Source organism: Pelophylax lessonae (genome assembly GCF_965119305.1).
Source record: "Pelophylax lessonae genome assembly, chromosome: 4".
Taxonomy (NCBI): domain Eukaryota; kingdom Metazoa; phylum Chordata; class Amphibia; order Anura; family Ranidae; genus Pelophylax; species Pelophylax lessonae.
The window spans coordinates 625,700,419-625,717,536 of record NC_138771.1 but is presented as its reverse complement, the minus strand read 5'-3'; the positions used below and the strand labels follow the sequence as shown (position 1 = coordinate 625,717,536).

The following is a 17,118-nucleotide window of genomic DNA, read 5'->3' as shown; positions in this document are numbered from 1 at the left end:
ATTCTAAATTATTTTGTTAATATGTTTTGTTTTATTTGGAAAGCTTTAGGAAATATGAACATCCCTTGTTTTATTTATTTTTTTTAAATCACATTTTAAAAATGGTGATAATATTAAATAAAATACTCTATTTTGCAAAAAGTGTATCAATTTCAACTCTTGCATTTTTTTAGAATACAACAACCACTTAGAATAATTAAAACAATCTCTAGATTTGAGACAGGAAGATGGAAAAAAAAAATAATGAGATAGATAGATAGATAGATAGATAGATAGATAGATAGATAGATAGATAGATAGATAGATAGATAGATAGATAGATAGATAGATACTGTAGAATAGATAGACTAATAGGAAGGCAGATGAGTGGTAGATATTTAAATGAAATTATATAAATAATTTGGGATAAATGCACAGATTAATGTAAGATTTGATAGATATATAAATAATTGGAAGATAAGAGTTGAATAGATAAAATATTGCGACATGCAGATAGATAGATAGATAGATAGATAGATAGATAGATAGATAGATAGATAGATAGATAGATAGATAGATAGATAGATAGATAGAATAATTAGACAGAGAAGAAATATTCAAGACACAGCTGAGAGGTTGATATGAGATATGTGCATGGGTTCATATGAGATAGATAGATAGATAGATAGATAGATAGATAGATAGATAGATAGATAGATGCTGTAGAATAGATAGACTAATAGGAAGGCAGATGAGTGGTAGATAGTTAAATGAAGTTATATAAATAATTTGGGATAAATGCACAGATTAATGTGAGATTTGATAGATATTTAAATAATTGGAAGATAAGAGTTGAATAGATAAAATATTGCGACATGCAGATAGATGAGAGAGATAGATAGATAGATAGATAGATAGATAGATAGATAGATAGATAGATAGATAGATAGATAGATAGATAGATAGATAGATAGATAGATAGATAGATAGAATAGATAGACTAATAGGAATAAAGATGAATGGTAGATATGAAAATGAAATTATATATATATATATATGGGATAAATGCACAGATTAATGTGAGATTTTTTTAGATATATAAATCATTAGAAGATAAGAGTTGAATAGATAAATATTGCGACGTATAGATAGATAGATAGATAGATAGATAGATAGATAGATAGATAGATAGATAGATAGATAGATAGATAGATAGATAGATAGATAGATAGATAGATAGAATAATTAGACAGAGAAGAAATATTCAAGACACAGCTGAGAGGTAGATATGAGATATATGCATGGGTTCATATGAGATAGATAGATAGATAGATAGATAGATAGATAGATAGATAGATAGATAGATAGATAGATAGATAGACTAACAGGACAGTAGATACGTGATATGAAAATTAATATATATATATATATATATATAATATGGAATAAATGCACAGATTAATGTGAGATTTGATAGATATATAAATAATTAGAAGATAAGAGTAGAATAGATAAAATATTGTGATAGATAGATAGATAGATAGATAGATAGATAGATAGATAGATAGATAGATAGATTTGATTAATAGAGAGAGGTGAATAATGAAGTAGATACGATATAAAAAGATGGATAGAATAAATATTAAATAAAATATGTGATATTTATTTAATATAATGTATATATAAAATAAATAATGTGATATATAGATAGATGAGCAATAGGTATGAGATCAATTATTAAATGGAGAGATATTATCTGATGTTATTTTACAAGGTACAGTTTCAGTACAAATAACATTGGCTGTGCTCAATATTTTGATTATTTAGAAGAAACAAATGATTACCTACCATTTAGGTTTAATGGGCATTATAGATGCATTAGAATCCACAAGTGGAAATCATTAGGACACCATGGGGCTGGAGCAGACACACATCGTTAGGAGGTGACACTCTAATAACCTAGTCACTATTGTCCCAGCCTGGTATCATTGATCTCCATTTTCAAAGGGTAGCAAAAGCCTGATAATGACCTCCAATCCATATACACACCGGACACGCCTCTACATTGTGGAAACCATCAAAACCAGCCGGGCTATTTCAGACCTAATTTTCTCAACTCAACAAAACATTAAGGACCCATTTAGATCTTTATATGTGTATAGAGGTGCATTTTTATGTAGTGCTGGGGAGGTGCATTGTAATGCATCAATGTGTGTTTCCTTTGTGCATTGACCTGTATTTCTTTGTGTTTTTAATGCATTTTTGAATTTAGAATTTGGAGCAGTTAGGGTTGACAGCCATTGACCAATGCTCATTATTACCTATTGTCATCACATCAAAGCACATCCCTTGCCACTAACTTCCATGGGCCTCCCAATGAGGAGACTATGTGTTCTAGGTTAATAAGCACAAATTGGTTCTAACAAATAAATATATTGATGCTGTACATATCCAGATAGGAAATAACCAGAGTGGTACCTACAGAAAGAGAAACTGAGCCTGCATATAAGGACACCATTAATCAGAATCCATTAAAAAGTATCTATTAAAAGTAATATAATTTCATTTTCATATCTACCACTCATCTACCATCCTGTTAGTCTATCTATCTATCTATCTATCTATCTATCTATCTATCTATCTATCTATCTATCTATCTATCTATCTATCTATCTATCTATCTATCTATCTATCTATCTATCTATCTATCTATCTATCAGTTAGTCTATCTTTCATTCTTTCTTTCTCATAAGAGCCCATGCATCTATCTCATATCTATATACAGTATCTCATTTCTATCTCATATACTTTTCATCAATGTTCCATTATTCTTGCTATTTTTTGTATATTTCATCTCTATTATAATATTATTTTACAGTAACCCTACAGTAAAAACTTTCCTTCTCTAGTGACTGTGAGCAGCTTGATAATAAGTGCCACACATAAACAAGGAATCATTATTCTTTACAATGAACTTATGATTATGATGATTTTACTTTTTTATCATCACTTTTATTAATACTTGTTAATATTCTTAGTTATAGTTGTATATTAAACATATACAAAAACTGAAAATGTTAATTATTTTCAAATAATTTCTTGTATCTCTTATTATTTTTGGTCAACTGTATGTACTTAAAAATATCATACAATGATATCTACTAAGACACATACATATCTACTGTATATATATATATATATATATATATATATATATATATATATATATATATATATATATATATATATATATATATATAGTATGTAATTAAAATATATATATATAAAAGAAGGAAAATATAGTTTTGTTTGGAATTCTCAAATGGGGAATTCATGCATACATAATTTCCTAAGCGTGATGGATAACAACAGTAGGGGAACATCAAGCCTGACTTCCAATACACGTATTTACATAATAATTACTACACTGGTAACACCAAGCTGTAATAAGGCAGGTGTCTGAGAAGGATCAAAGGATATAGTTCCTCAGAGACTTCAAAGGACTTTGGGTTTCTACCCCAATGCTGGTCCAGGTCCATTCCACATTTCTCCAGGGATAAAAGTTGTCTAAGGACCTCCAGCCACTCACTCCAACAGGTGAGCAGACATGGATACTGAGCTGGACCAAGTTCTCTGCACTGTGATTTCCCTAGAAGAAGACTATCCTACAATGTCTCCTCCCATGAGGTTCCAGGATAACTTCACTAGCACTCCATGCATCTCTCCTGATGGTTTCTTACTTACAGAAAGAGAAACTGATCTTCAAAACTCCACCAACCTACAACAAAAGCTGCTGGAAATTTATACCCTCTTGGGGCTCAAACAAGAGGCATGGGCCAAAAAATCCATAATCCCCAAGGAGCCTGCATATAAGGACACCAATAATCAGAATCCATTCAAAAGTAAGTATCTATCTATCTATCTATCTATCTATCTATCTATCTATCTATCTATCTATCTATCTATCTATCTATCTATCTATCTATCTATCTATCTATCTATCTATCTATCCACCTCTTTGTCTTGATCCAGTTATATTTCTCTAAGGAAAATATTTATAATAGTAAATTTTTGAGTTGTCAATGTGTTTATCAGTTTAAATTTTACATTTTGTTAATAAGTTTAGTTTTATTTGGACAGCTTTAGACAAATTTGAACATTCCTTGTTTTGTTTTTATTTTTTTTAAATCCCATTTTAAAAATAATGATTATATTAAATGCAATATTCTATTTTGCCAAAAGTATATCAATTTAAACTCTTGCATTTTCTAAGGAAAATATTTATAATAGTAAATTATTAAGTTGTCAATGTATTTATCAGTTTAAATTTCTAAAATTGGTATTATTGTATTATCGCATTGTATTATTATTTTATTATTATTATTATTTCTATCTCCTAAATCAAGTTTTCATGATATTTAAATCTCAATGTGCTTATTTCTAGGAAGGTTGGAAGAAGATGAGATTGAAGGAAGCAAGCAATTCCGAGTCAATTTGGAGGATTTCCAGAACAGCAACTCCAAACCACAATGTAGAAAGAGGACAAACTTCAGCAAGGAGCAGACCACCTTCCTGATGAATGAGTTTGATCGTAACCCCTATCCAAACTTCACAAAGAGATGTCGTATTGCCAAGATAACCGGGGTTTCTGAACCTAGAATACAGGTAAAAATCAGTTTCCTTTTCTAACAAAATGGTTTATTTAATTTTCTAAGTTGTTGTATATTACACAATTTTACACTTTACAGCACAATCACTTAACTTTATGTTGTATATTTGTTTAATGGGAATTAAATAACATTGCCCTGTGCAGTAACACATTTGGTTCTCCTCAAGTCACTGCATTTTATAGAGTAGGATCGGTAATTCTAGATTTCATCCCCGCTGCCACCTTTTGGTGAAATCCGGAATTGTGGCCTGACAACTGAGAAAACAGTTCTGTGTGAGAAGTTGTGTATGTCTGTGATCCTTAATTCATTCAAGTATTGTACAAAACAGCATAAAGTTGGGTCATCTGCTGTATCAAAGAGAGTTGTGTATGTGGGCAAAGCATAAAATATATTCAGTTATTTTCTGCAATATACCTTTCAAAATTCTCTCTTAAAAAATGTTGTTGGTCCTGCTAAAAATCCGGTGATCACTTAGCTTCCTGTAGTGAGATACTAAATTTGCACTGAAATCTTAACCATTGTTATCAACCCTGCACAGTCCATGTCTGTAAATGACAGAACACATCCCACCTGTGTTATGCAGACAAGGAGTGGGGGAGGTGTTTTGTAGTTATAACACAGTTCTTTTCTTAAGGTGACAACACTGTTCTTCCTAAGTTAATGTACAGTGTTCAGTGTTATCACCCTATGACAGGAAGGGTGTTATTGGCTGGATCACCGGGTGAACATAAAAAAAAATGTCCTGAAAAATGAAAATGAATGCAGTCCCCACAATTCAAGTATCCCCCCTAGTCACTTTTTATCCCTCTGGTGATAACTTTTTATACAACATACATTAACTTTGTATGCATTACAGTATATAGATGAATAATGCGAATTTATTTTTACGTGTTGCAGGTTTGGTTCCAGAACAGAAGAGCAAGACATCTCTCAAAAAATGTGAAATCCCAATGCATTCAGGGTAGTCAGTTCTCAACTTCCGGAGACCTTCCTAACATTTTTCAGACACAATACCAGGATCTACAAATCAATGGACATTTCCAGATCCCAGGATACACGTGGAGCATGTAAAAGCGGCTTCAAATCTATGCCAAGGACTTATTTTGTGTTATTTTATTTTAGTATGTGATAGTTAAAAAGCTATGATGATTTAATGAATGATATATTGTATTATGCACTTAGTTTCTTTAATAATAAAATATTTTCTCATAATTTAAAATGGGGCGTTGTGCAATCCTTATTATTTTATATATTATCCTAAAAGTTTTGTTACTTTTTGAAACAGTCGCACGTAAGTGTCAAAAAATATGTTTTTATATTGCATACTATCTCCTATGAAATTAGAAAAATAGTAATTAGTTCAACAAATACATATTGGAATTTTTTCTGAATCTAAAACAGCAAGATTTTTTGTTTCCATAATATTTTATTGAAAGAGACATTTTGAGAGATCTTTTAAAAGATATGAAATCCCAAAACATTCAGGGTAAAGAGTTCTCAAGATCCAGATATCTTCCCAACATTTTTCATAAGCAATACTAGAATTTACAAATCGATGGACATTTCCAGATCCCAGGAAACATGTGGATGCTGTAAATGCAGCTTTAATTCCATGTCAAGGGCTTGACTTTGATGTTTTTTAATTTTAGTATGTGACACAAAGCTATGATGACCTAACTAATGATATATTGTGGTATGCACTTAGTTTAAAATAATAAAATACTAATAATTTGAAATTGGGCGTTGTGCTGTCTTTTTTATTTTACAAATCATCTTAAAAATGTTGTTACTTTTTGAAAGAATTGCACGAAAGTGTCAAAAAAAAAGTTTTTATATTGCATTGTATCTTCTATAAAATTAGGAAATAGTATTTAGTTAAACAATTACATATTGGATTTTCATCTGGGTCTAAAACAGCAAGATTATTTCATTTCCACCAAATTTTATTGAAAGATTTTCATTCATGAACAAAAATGACAGCATGGGCACAATCTTAGTTGCAGACAGCATCATGAACATCAGGTAAACCTGACATATTTAATATCACTTTAAATTGCACATTTCATGATTTCCAATGAAAATTTAATGGAGCACACTACTAAAACTAACTAATTTTCATTGGCTAACTTAATTTTCATTTGATTTCTGTCTCACATAAATACAGTACTAGCTAAGAAAAGTAAACATTAATTTTTTTTTTCAACTTAACTATTTTATTCTAAATAATTGAATTGCTACAAACACTATATTTAATTTGTTATTATGAAATGTTGTTTATATAAAACAATAAAAAAATATATATTATGTCAAAAAAAAAACATTATGGACTACTGTATATAATGTTTTGGCTTTTAAAATATTGTTGGTTAAATGCTACTGTGTGATGGATAACTTACAGCTGAGGTGACAACTCATACAGAAGGGGGACATCAAACCTGACTTCCAATACACACACATATTTACATAATAATTCCAGGTCCTGAGTTGTAAGTAGGCATCTTTAGGGTGAGGCACCCAAATAGGATCAAAGGATACAGTTCCTCTTTACAGAAACTTCAAAGGACTGAGTGGGTTTACACCTCAACACTGGCCCAGGTCCATTCCACATTTCTTTGGGAATAAAAGTTGTCTGAGGACCCCAGTCCCTCATTCCAACAGAATTAAGTAAGGTGAGCAGACATGGATACTGAGCTGGACCAAGTTCTCTGCACTGTGCTTTCTCTAGAAGAAGACTATCCTACAATGTCTCCTCCCCTGAGGTTCCAGGGCCATTTTCCTAGCACCCTATGCATAGCACCTGATGATTTCTTAGCTACACAAATCCAAACAGATCTACAAAACTCCATCATACAACAAAAGATGCTGGAAATGTACACACTCTTCGGAATCCAAGAAGAAGCATGGGCCAAAAAGTCCGTAATCCCTAAGGAACTTCCATATAAGAACACCATTAATCAGAATCCATTAAAACGTAAGTATATCTATCTATCTATCTATCTATCTATCTATCTATCTATCTATCTATCTATCTATCTATCTATCTATCTATCTATCTATCTATCTGTCTGTCTGTCTGTCTGTCTGTCTGTCTGTCTGTCTGTCTGTCTGTCTGTCTGATCCAGTTATACTTCCATTTATAATAGAACATAATTGAGCTATACTGTTTATCAGTTTGAGTTTTTATTGTTTTTTTTTATAGTTCTTAAATCCACTTGTCATGATATTTGACTTAAAAAACAAAAACAGCTGGCGCACAATGGGTAATGCAGTTTCACCAAGGGCTTCACAAGTAGCACTATACACAAGACCAAAAAGGTTGTCAATAAATTAAAGAAATAATAGATACGTCCATATATAAATCCAATTATAGTTCCATATATGAAAAGTTGATAAAAGGTCCATAAAAAGGGGAGTCCGTAAAAAATCCCAAGGGACACTCTTGAGGCAGCTTAAGTGACAAGTTAGAAGAATGCTTGGAGCCAACTGGGGAAGAAACACAAGCGCCACTCTGAGTGCAGTAACTTGAAGTTTATTTGCTAAAATCAATGCTCCGAGGACGCGTCGCCGGCGCCCTGACGTCATCACGCTACCGGAAGTGACGACGGTGTGGCTTCTGTGTGTCCTCGGAACCAGGAAGAGCGATTAGCTACCGCTCACAGCTTGGCAACCGTCACCGCTCGAGCCATCCTGATCCGACCGGAATGATTATCATGAGCCCTTTATTTTATCCATATTGTGAGTACCCTTTGTTCCATTGATTTTAGCAAATAAACCTCAAGTTACTGCACTCAGAGTGGCGTTGTGTTTCTTCCCCATGATATTTGACTTAATCTTTAAAAAAAAAAAAAAAATTTAATGTTCTGAAAAATGTAATTGTAAGCCACACATTTTTTTTCTTTATAATTCAGTATTTACCACATAATATTCTCTCTGTATAGGCTCATTTACATTGTGAAGGTGTATAGGCACTGAGCAGGTTGTTCTAACCTCTGTCAAGCACCATCCATCATGAGTACATACAGACCTCCTTTTTTTTAGAAGTAATAAATGTAGGTTATAGGGAGAATTAAAAAAAAAAAAAAAACAGAAACTGTTGTGCTAATGCTAGTAAGTGATTGCATAATATATGTAATTTCTTTTTTTTGTAGTTTCAAAATGTTAAGTGTACATTTTTTGCCAAATATCGTACCTTCATAGTTTTAAAACATCTCATTGTGCTTGTTTCTAGGTAAGTTGGAAGTAGACAGGAATGATCAATACAAGCAACTCAGAGACAAGATTGAAGAATACCAGAACACCAACACATACAAAAGATGCATAAAGAGGACAAACTACACAAATGAGCAGACCGTCTTCCTGATGAATGAATTTGCTCGTAACCCCTATCCAAACTTCACAAAAAGATGTCGTATTGCCAAGATAACCGGGATTTCAGAACCTAAAATACAGGTTAGAAAATAATTTTTACCACAATTTTGTTCTTACTGAATATTCATTTGTTGTATATTATGCTATTTTAAACTTTACTGTATTGTAACTTTTTTGTCTTATGTTTTTCTTAAATGTGTTTTAGTGTAGATTAACTAACACTGCCATTGCACAGTTAGACTCGGTTCACACTACGGCGATCCGACTTAGGGGGGACCTGTGAAGTCACGTGCACCGCGACTTCGGCACGACTTGCACGGACTTCATAAAATGAATGTCTATGCAAGTCGCTCCGAAGTAGTACAGGACCCTTTTTCGAAGTCGGAGCAACTTGTGTCGCTCCTATTAGAACCATTCCTGTACTACACTATGGGACGCGACGGTGCGTGACTTGTCAGGCTGACCAAGTCGCCTTACAAGTCGGACTAATGTGTATGGGGACTAACACATCTGGTTCTCCTGGAGCCACTATATATTATAATAATGGGATCTGAAATTCCAGATTTCATCCCCGCTGCCACATTTTGGAGAGATCTGGAATTGTGGTTTGACAATTGAAAAAAGGGTTTGGTGTGAGAATTTTTGAATGTCATGATTCAGTCTTTCAAGTAGTGTAAATAATACCACAAAGAGGGTTCCTCTGCTGTATCAAAGAGAGTTGTAAAAAAAGGAGGAGCTTTTTTGTTTAAAGGGTAAATGTGGGCTAACTAAAAAAAAATATATATATATATTCAATAATTTCCTCCAATAAATTCACATTTCACAATGACCTGTCTTTCAAACACCATTATATGACATGCTTGTTGATCCTGCCAGAAATTCAGTGATCACTTAACTTCCTGTAGTGTCCTGATAACTCCACAATGAAACCCCAAACATTATCAGCACTGTATACGTCACGCCTGTGAAGTAGAGCACACCACCCAACTATACTATGCAGATAAGAGGAGAGAGAGATGTTCTGTAGTCCTAACACAATTCCTGTCCTAGGGTGACAATGCTGCTACCCCATAGAAACAGTACAGTGAGTGAGCATTGACACCTTAGGATGGGAATTGTGTCACTGGCAAAATCAGCAACTGAACATAAAAAAAAAATGTCCTGAAAAATGAAAACAAATGCGGCTACCACATTCCAAACATTCCCTAGTTATATGTGTCCCTTTTGGTGTTGCTTACTGTATTAAGAGTAGAATATATAGATGATTAATGGTGATTCATTTTTACCTGTTACAGATTTGGTTCCAGAACCGACGAGCAAGACATCTCATAAAACAAAAGAAATCTCAAAACATACAAGGCAGACACTTCTCAACTCCAGAAGAACGTTCCAGCATTTTTCAGAATGAATACCAAAATGTACAAATCAATGGACATTTCCAGATTCCAGGAAACACGTGGATGCTGTAAATGTTGCTTCAAATCCATGTCAAGGACTTATTATATGTTATTTTAATTTAGCATATGATTGAAAGCTATGATGATTGAAATAATGATATATTGTTACATGCACTTAGTTTATTCTTCTAATAAAATATTTTCTTATTATTTAGTAAAAAGTGTTGTCTGTTTTTTTAATTATCTTAAAGCTTGGTTACTTTTTGAAACAGTTGCAGAGAAGGGTCAAAATATGTTTTTATGTTGCATAATATAAAATTAAAAAATGGTATTTAGTTCAACAATTACATTTTGCATTTAACAGAAAGGTTATTCTCAAAACAGGATTCTTTTTCTCCACAAAGATCAGAGCTTTTATTATACTGATTTTGCATATAGATAGTCATCTCCAAGGAATAAAACTCCGAAGTCTTTTGTAGAAAAATCTCTCTCCTTTTTCCAAAAAAAAAAACAAAAACAAAAAAACCTTCTAGTTAACTCTAAAAATACATCTTCAGATTCCAAGACTAAAACCTGGCGTACATAGATCAAAATTAGGCTGGTTCTACAGGGACCGGACAAAATTCGATCCATATATGGGCAAGCTGATTGTACCCAAGTTAATCCATCAATTGAATTTGGTATAACAAACCTGTTCCACCCATGGTGGAAGGAAAGATAATCATCTAAGACAACAAGGTGATTTTGAAAAAAACAGGCTCTTTCAGAATTTGGAAATTGTCAACTCCTAGAAGTTAGAAATAAAGGTGTTTGGTTAAAAGAAACCTTCTTTCTACAAAAAAAGTAGTAATTGTAGGTGCTTTTAATTTGCAACCTGCCTTCCCAACACACACTACCCTAGCGGTTTCCAAATCCCAAATAATATTCTCTTCTGTGGACTACAGAACCTCCCACCCCTTCCACCGCTAAGAAATGAGGGCAGGTTTTGAGGTTCTAACACAATCTAGGATGACAACACTGCTCCTCCAGAGATACAGTAGGCTGAATGACTGTTGTCATTCTGGGACAGGAATTTTGTTACTAGGTGAAAATGAATTAATTCCCTAATTAAACATTTAAAAATGAATTAATGCCCTAATTGAACATTTTTGTTACCAAACATATGTGTGATAATATTATAAACATAGTAATATAATAATATATAAAAACAAATGTAAGAAATCAAAGTAAACTTTTTTACTTGATTAGAGCAGGGAATGGGTTGAAACACTATTTTTTTATTTTCTTGTCTGTGCCCTGCTGGGAGATTTCCCCTTACTTCCTGTCTTAGAGACACAACAGGAAGTTAAAGGGGATTCTCCCAAATCAAGGTAATATCCTGTATCAACTACTCAAGGATTTTGAATGTATGGGATTTATCCTAAAATATAAACAAAGTTCTTTGGATGCATCTCTTACATCTTACTCCTTACATTTTTTTCCTATAGATTGGATAGAAAACAAAATAATATTTGCAAGACCATATTGCCAAAAAAATGCCTACTTTGTCCCTAAAAAAACTATAGTGGTTGATTTCTTAAGGTAGTAGAGTATGTTAGTTTTGCAAAGGAATTTTCAGTTAGCTTAGTGAATGTGGTGAAAATTATCTTTTCAGATATCCCATTCATATGCAAGGAAAATACAAAAACGAATATATACTAAAATTTAAAATATATAAAATATATATATAAAATAAAAAATAAAATAATAAAATATATAAAAAATATATAAATATACTAAAAAACAACAGGATTTTTTCTTGAACCTGACTGGATTATGAAAGTGGGCACGCCATCGCATCATTTACTAAGTTACCTGAAAGTTCCCTTGCAATGTGAACATTAATTTTGCTAAGTGAACAGCCTATACTTCTTTAGTAAATCAACGTCAATGTATGATTTACTTTGTTTCCTAATACACGGTTATGACCAAAAAAACAGGCCCATAATGGAAGTGTAAAAATTGCTCTGGTCCATAATGGGTATACAGGTATGAGAATTGAAGTTGTTTCCAGATGTCACCAGAAAAGGCGTCTTAATTAGAAGATTTCCTTTCACTTTCTGTTTCTGTTACAAGTCAAAGACGTTATATTTTCCATCACTTTCTACACTAAAAAGGCAATAATCAGATCAAATTGAGAGGGCGTTTCTCACCAGCGGGGACATAGACAGGAATACAAATCTGTCAGGGGTTGTAACATTTCCTCCACTATACAAAATGTTTTTGGAAAAAAAGTTCTGGCTCTTCAAATACTTAAAAGTTTTTTATTTTTCGTTGAATTACTTACTGTGAACTGAATTAAATGAATTTACAAAACTGCTTGTTTAGGGCAGTGGTCTCTAAACTGTGGCCCGGGGGCCAGATGTAGTTCTTTGCTTGACTTTTTTTCTGGCCCTTGGCGCACTATTCCTCCCACTGATACGAGACACTATTCTGCCAAGTGACATCAACAATGGGTCACCATTTCTCCCACTGACACCAACAACGGGGCACTATTCTTTCCCATAATACCAACCATGGGGAGCTGTTTATTCCCACTAATACCAAATGTAGTGGTTTATTTCCACTAATGCCAGGAAAATTTCCACTCCCACTGGCCACAGTCCAACCCCACTAAAACTTGAAGGACAATAAACTGGCTCTTTTTGTTCTTATCAGTTGTTAGGGAAAGAACCCTGACTTCCTTTTGCAATTGGGGAGTCAGTTAGTATTTCCTTGATGTAATTAGGTGGGAATGTTGGGGGCGGTGGGAATGCCTTTTTCCTCCTGGGTTGAATTTGGCCTTGTGCACAAGGCTTGTCCTCAGTTGTAAGTAAGGCTCTACCTAAGCTCTCTAAGCTTTCATACCTTCCTAGTAGGGATGGAGAGGCACTGGTCTGGTGGAAGGCTGGGCTGTGAAAGATGCCTGTGGTGTATGTGCCCCTGGGGGTGGCAGCCCAGAGGTGCCGTAAATCTCACAGGTGGGGATGCTCATCTTGAGTTTTTCTGGCACCAAGGTCACTGCACCATGTACACACTTTTTTCACACCTGCCTCTAGGGCCGGGCCTTTTGGTTAGGACCAGAGGAAGTTTTTTTTCTTGGCCAAAGGGCCAGTCATGAAATTGCACTTTGGCATTAAGCACTTCACTTCCCTTTCCCTATTTGTATAAGTGTGTTTTTGTCACTTGCACTGTGCACTTTCTTACTCTGATTAGTAGGGTGTTGGTCCTCGGGCCTTCCTTGAAAGTCTTGGGAGGGGAGGGGTACATGGTCTTATGGTCTGGTCCTCCCTCTCTCATGAGGTCTCCCTTTGGGGGAGCCCCACCTAGCACTTGACGTTGGTCTGTTTCGGCAGACCTCCCAGAGAATGGGGTCCTCCTGGTTTCAGCCAGGTGGGCCAGTGAGTACCTCAGTCCCTGTTAGGAGCCTTACATCCCGGGGGATCAGGGTAAGGGTCCTCCCTCTTAGGAGGAGGACCATGTGTACACTCATTGAACATAGAAGATCTATGTTTCTCCCGAACATGTTTGATTTTTCATTTATCACATATATACACATTATGTGCTTACATATCAGCATAGTTTCATTCCTCGGGTAATATAAAAATCATGCAGTTAATTTTATGTACCTTGGTAAAACCTTTTATTATATATAGTCTGTGGATGAAAGAAAAATCATAATTTTATGTGCACAGTTTTCTACATTTTTTATCAAAATTGTTTGGTTCTTCAGATGATAAAAAAAAAATACATAATAAATGTTTGTGCCTTTTTTTGAATTTTCTAATAGAATAGTTTTGTTCTGCAGATGATATAAAATATGAGTTATTATTCCACTCTGTTTCTTGTATTGATTTCAAATAAAGCATATTCCTATGGTTGTGGCATATTTCTATTTGTATTCAAATAAATAAAGTATTAAAGTGAGGTTTGACATTTGTTAGAAATCCTTAGAGAGATTTTTGCATAGAACTAGACATTAGAGGGCAATATTTTAAAACAAACAGTGGTTACATTTATTAACTAAGCTTAAGTAAATTGATGGTAAATTATATTTTCCATAGTTATTTTATCATTTATTTTTTTTTATCCATAGGGTAGTGTACTCTCTGCATAACTAACAGGTCTATGCAAAACATAAAAGAAGGTCTGATTGATCCCCAAATATCAAGCTATTTACATATCAAATACAAGATTTTGATACCTACAATATAGAGGAGAGGTGGGGCGTGAAAATCTGTAAGGGATCAAAGTACAATATTGACACTCATACCTCATGGGCAGATCAAAAGAAGATTCCACTCTGTTCCCCAATACACATCTTGGATGATCTAAGTTAGTTTTGGTAGCCTGGTACTTCACCAAGAGAAACTTGGGGTTATCTGACATGGACCCAAAACTAGATCACATAATCTGCACTGTCCTATCTCTTGAAGAAGACAACCCAATAATGTCGCCTCCCCTGAGGAATCTGAATTATACAACTTGCCCCATTGGTAAGCTGACGAACCTTCTTTCCATCATAAATATTATAGGGCCACATAAGGTCTTGAATGCTTCAGAGCAGACTCTGCTAGAACTCCTTTCTGGTTTACCAACGTGAAGAAGGTAATGGCAAAAGCATCACCCCCAAGTTTCAATGAACAAATATCTAAAATGACCCCAAGGATGAACAGCCAAGAAGATCTCAATGACAACGAAAACCACAAAACAATAAAAAAGTAAGTATTAGCAAATTTTCTTATTCCTCTTATTTCCTATTCCTGTTCCTATTTGTTAGCATAAATTGGGCATAAATATGACACAATGGCATTTTACATTCCTGAAATTGTAGTCTTGAAGTCCACAAGTATAATTTATGTTAATTGCTTGCAAAATTATCAATAATATAGGCCACACTTATTGTGTGTGAAACAGCATACAAACTTATTTTTTCTGGTTTTGGATAGAGTGGGGAAGGATTAGAAGTCATGCCTGGCTTTTGCTGCTACCTGGGGCTCAATTAGAGAGATTTACTCTCACTTCCTGTTCTGCTAATAATGTTTTACTAGATAGGAAGTAATTGAAAAGATAGGGCAGGCACAAATAGAAATGACAGGGGTCCTAACTTTCCAAAACTGTATTAAAGAAAACCATTTTAATTTTTCTCTAAAATGAAGAAACATATTTAAATTTCATGGCATCAACACATCTCAAAAAAGTTGGAACAAGGCCATGTTTACCACTGTATGGCATCCCCTCTTCTTTTTATAACATTCTGCAAATGTCTGGGGACTGAGGAGACAAGTTGGTCAAGTTTAGGAATAGGAATGTTCTCCCATTCTTGTCTAATACAGGTTTTTAGTTGTTCAACTGTCTTAGGTCTTCTTTGTCGCATCTTCCTCTTTATGATGCGCCAAATGTTTTCTATGGGTGAAAGATCTGGACTGCAGGCTGGCCATTTCAGTACCCGGATCCTTCTTCTACGCAGCCATGATGTAGTAGTGGTCTGGCATTGTCATGTTGGAAAATGCAAGGTCTTCCCTGAAAGAGACGACGTCTGGATGGGAGCATATGTTGTTCTAGAACTTGGATATACCTTTCAGCATTGATGGTGCCTTTCCAGATGTGTAAGCTGCCCATGCCACACGCACTCATGCAACCCCATACCATCAGAGATGCAGGCTTCTGAACTGAGCGCTGATAACAACTTGGGTTGTCCTTGTCCTCTTTAGTCGGATGACATGGCGTCCCAGTTTTCCAAAAAGAACTGCAAATTTTGATTTGTCTGACCACAGAACAGTTTTCCACTTTGCCACAGTCCATTTTAAATGAGCCTTGGCCCAGAGAAAACGCCTACCCTTCTGGATCATGTTTAGATATGGCTTCTTTTTTGGCCTATAGAGTTTTAGCCGGCAACAGCGAATGGCACGGTGGATTGTGTTCACCGACAATGTTTTCTGGAAGTATTCCTGAGCCCATGTTGTGATTTCCATTACAGTAGCATTCCTGTATGTGATGCAGTGCCATCTAAGGGCCCAAAGATCACGGGCATCCAGTATGGTTTTCCGGCCTTGAGCCTTACACACAGAGATTGTTCCAGATTCTCTGAATCTTTGGATGATATTATGCACTGCAGATGATGATAACGTCAAACTCTTTGCAATTTTTCTCTGAGAAGCCTCTTTCTGATATTACTCCACTATTTTTCGCCGCAGCATTGGGGGAAATGGTGATCCTCTGCCCATCTTGATTTCTGAGAGACACTGCCACTCTGAGAGGCCCTTTTTATATCCAATCATGTTGCCAATTGACCTAATAAGTTGCAAATTTGTCCTCTAGCTGTTCCTTATATGTACATTTAACTTTTCCGGCCTCCTATTGCTACCTGTCCCAACTTTTTTGGAATGTGTAGCTCTCATGAAATCCAAAATGAGCCAATATTTGGCATGACATTTCAAAATGTCTCACTTTCAACATTTGATATGTTATCTATATTATATTGTGAATAAAATATAAGTTTATGAGATTTGTAAATTAGTCCATTCCTTTTTTAATCACAATTTGTACAGTGTCCTAACTTTTTTGGAATTGGGTTTGTATATATATATATATATATAATTTCATTTTTTTTTATATTTTTGCATCAGATCTGCATACACATTGCAAATACAAAAGTTTACAATACTCTATTAAATTAATTCAAA

General features: G+C 34.3%; 2 protein-coding genes across 2 annotated transcripts; both read left to right on the top strand.

The window, feature by feature from the left end:
* Positions 1 to 3,586: 3,586 nt before the first annotated feature.
* LOC309552853 (homeobox protein siamois-like) lies at positions 3,587 to 5,720 on the top strand (the record flags this gene model as incomplete). Its single annotated transcript, XM_082253764.1, has 3 exons — positions 3,587 to 3,881; positions 4,424 to 4,644; positions 5,547 to 5,720. The coding sequence occupies 3 exons, from the start codon at positions 3,587 to 3,589 to the stop codon at positions 5,718 to 5,720; spliced, it is 690 nt and encodes a 229-aa protein (XP_082109890.1).
* Positions 5,721 to 7,328: 1,608 nt separating this feature from the next.
* Positions 7,329 to 10,486, top strand: LOC309552852 (homeobox protein siamois-like; the record flags this gene model as incomplete). Its single annotated transcript, XM_082253763.1, has 3 exons — positions 7,329 to 7,620; positions 8,878 to 9,098; positions 10,313 to 10,486. The coding sequence occupies 3 exons, from the start codon at positions 7,329 to 7,331 to the stop codon at positions 10,484 to 10,486; spliced, it is 687 nt and encodes a 228-aa protein (XP_082109889.1).
* Between the last annotated feature and the right edge of the window lie 6,632 nt (positions 10,487 to 17,118).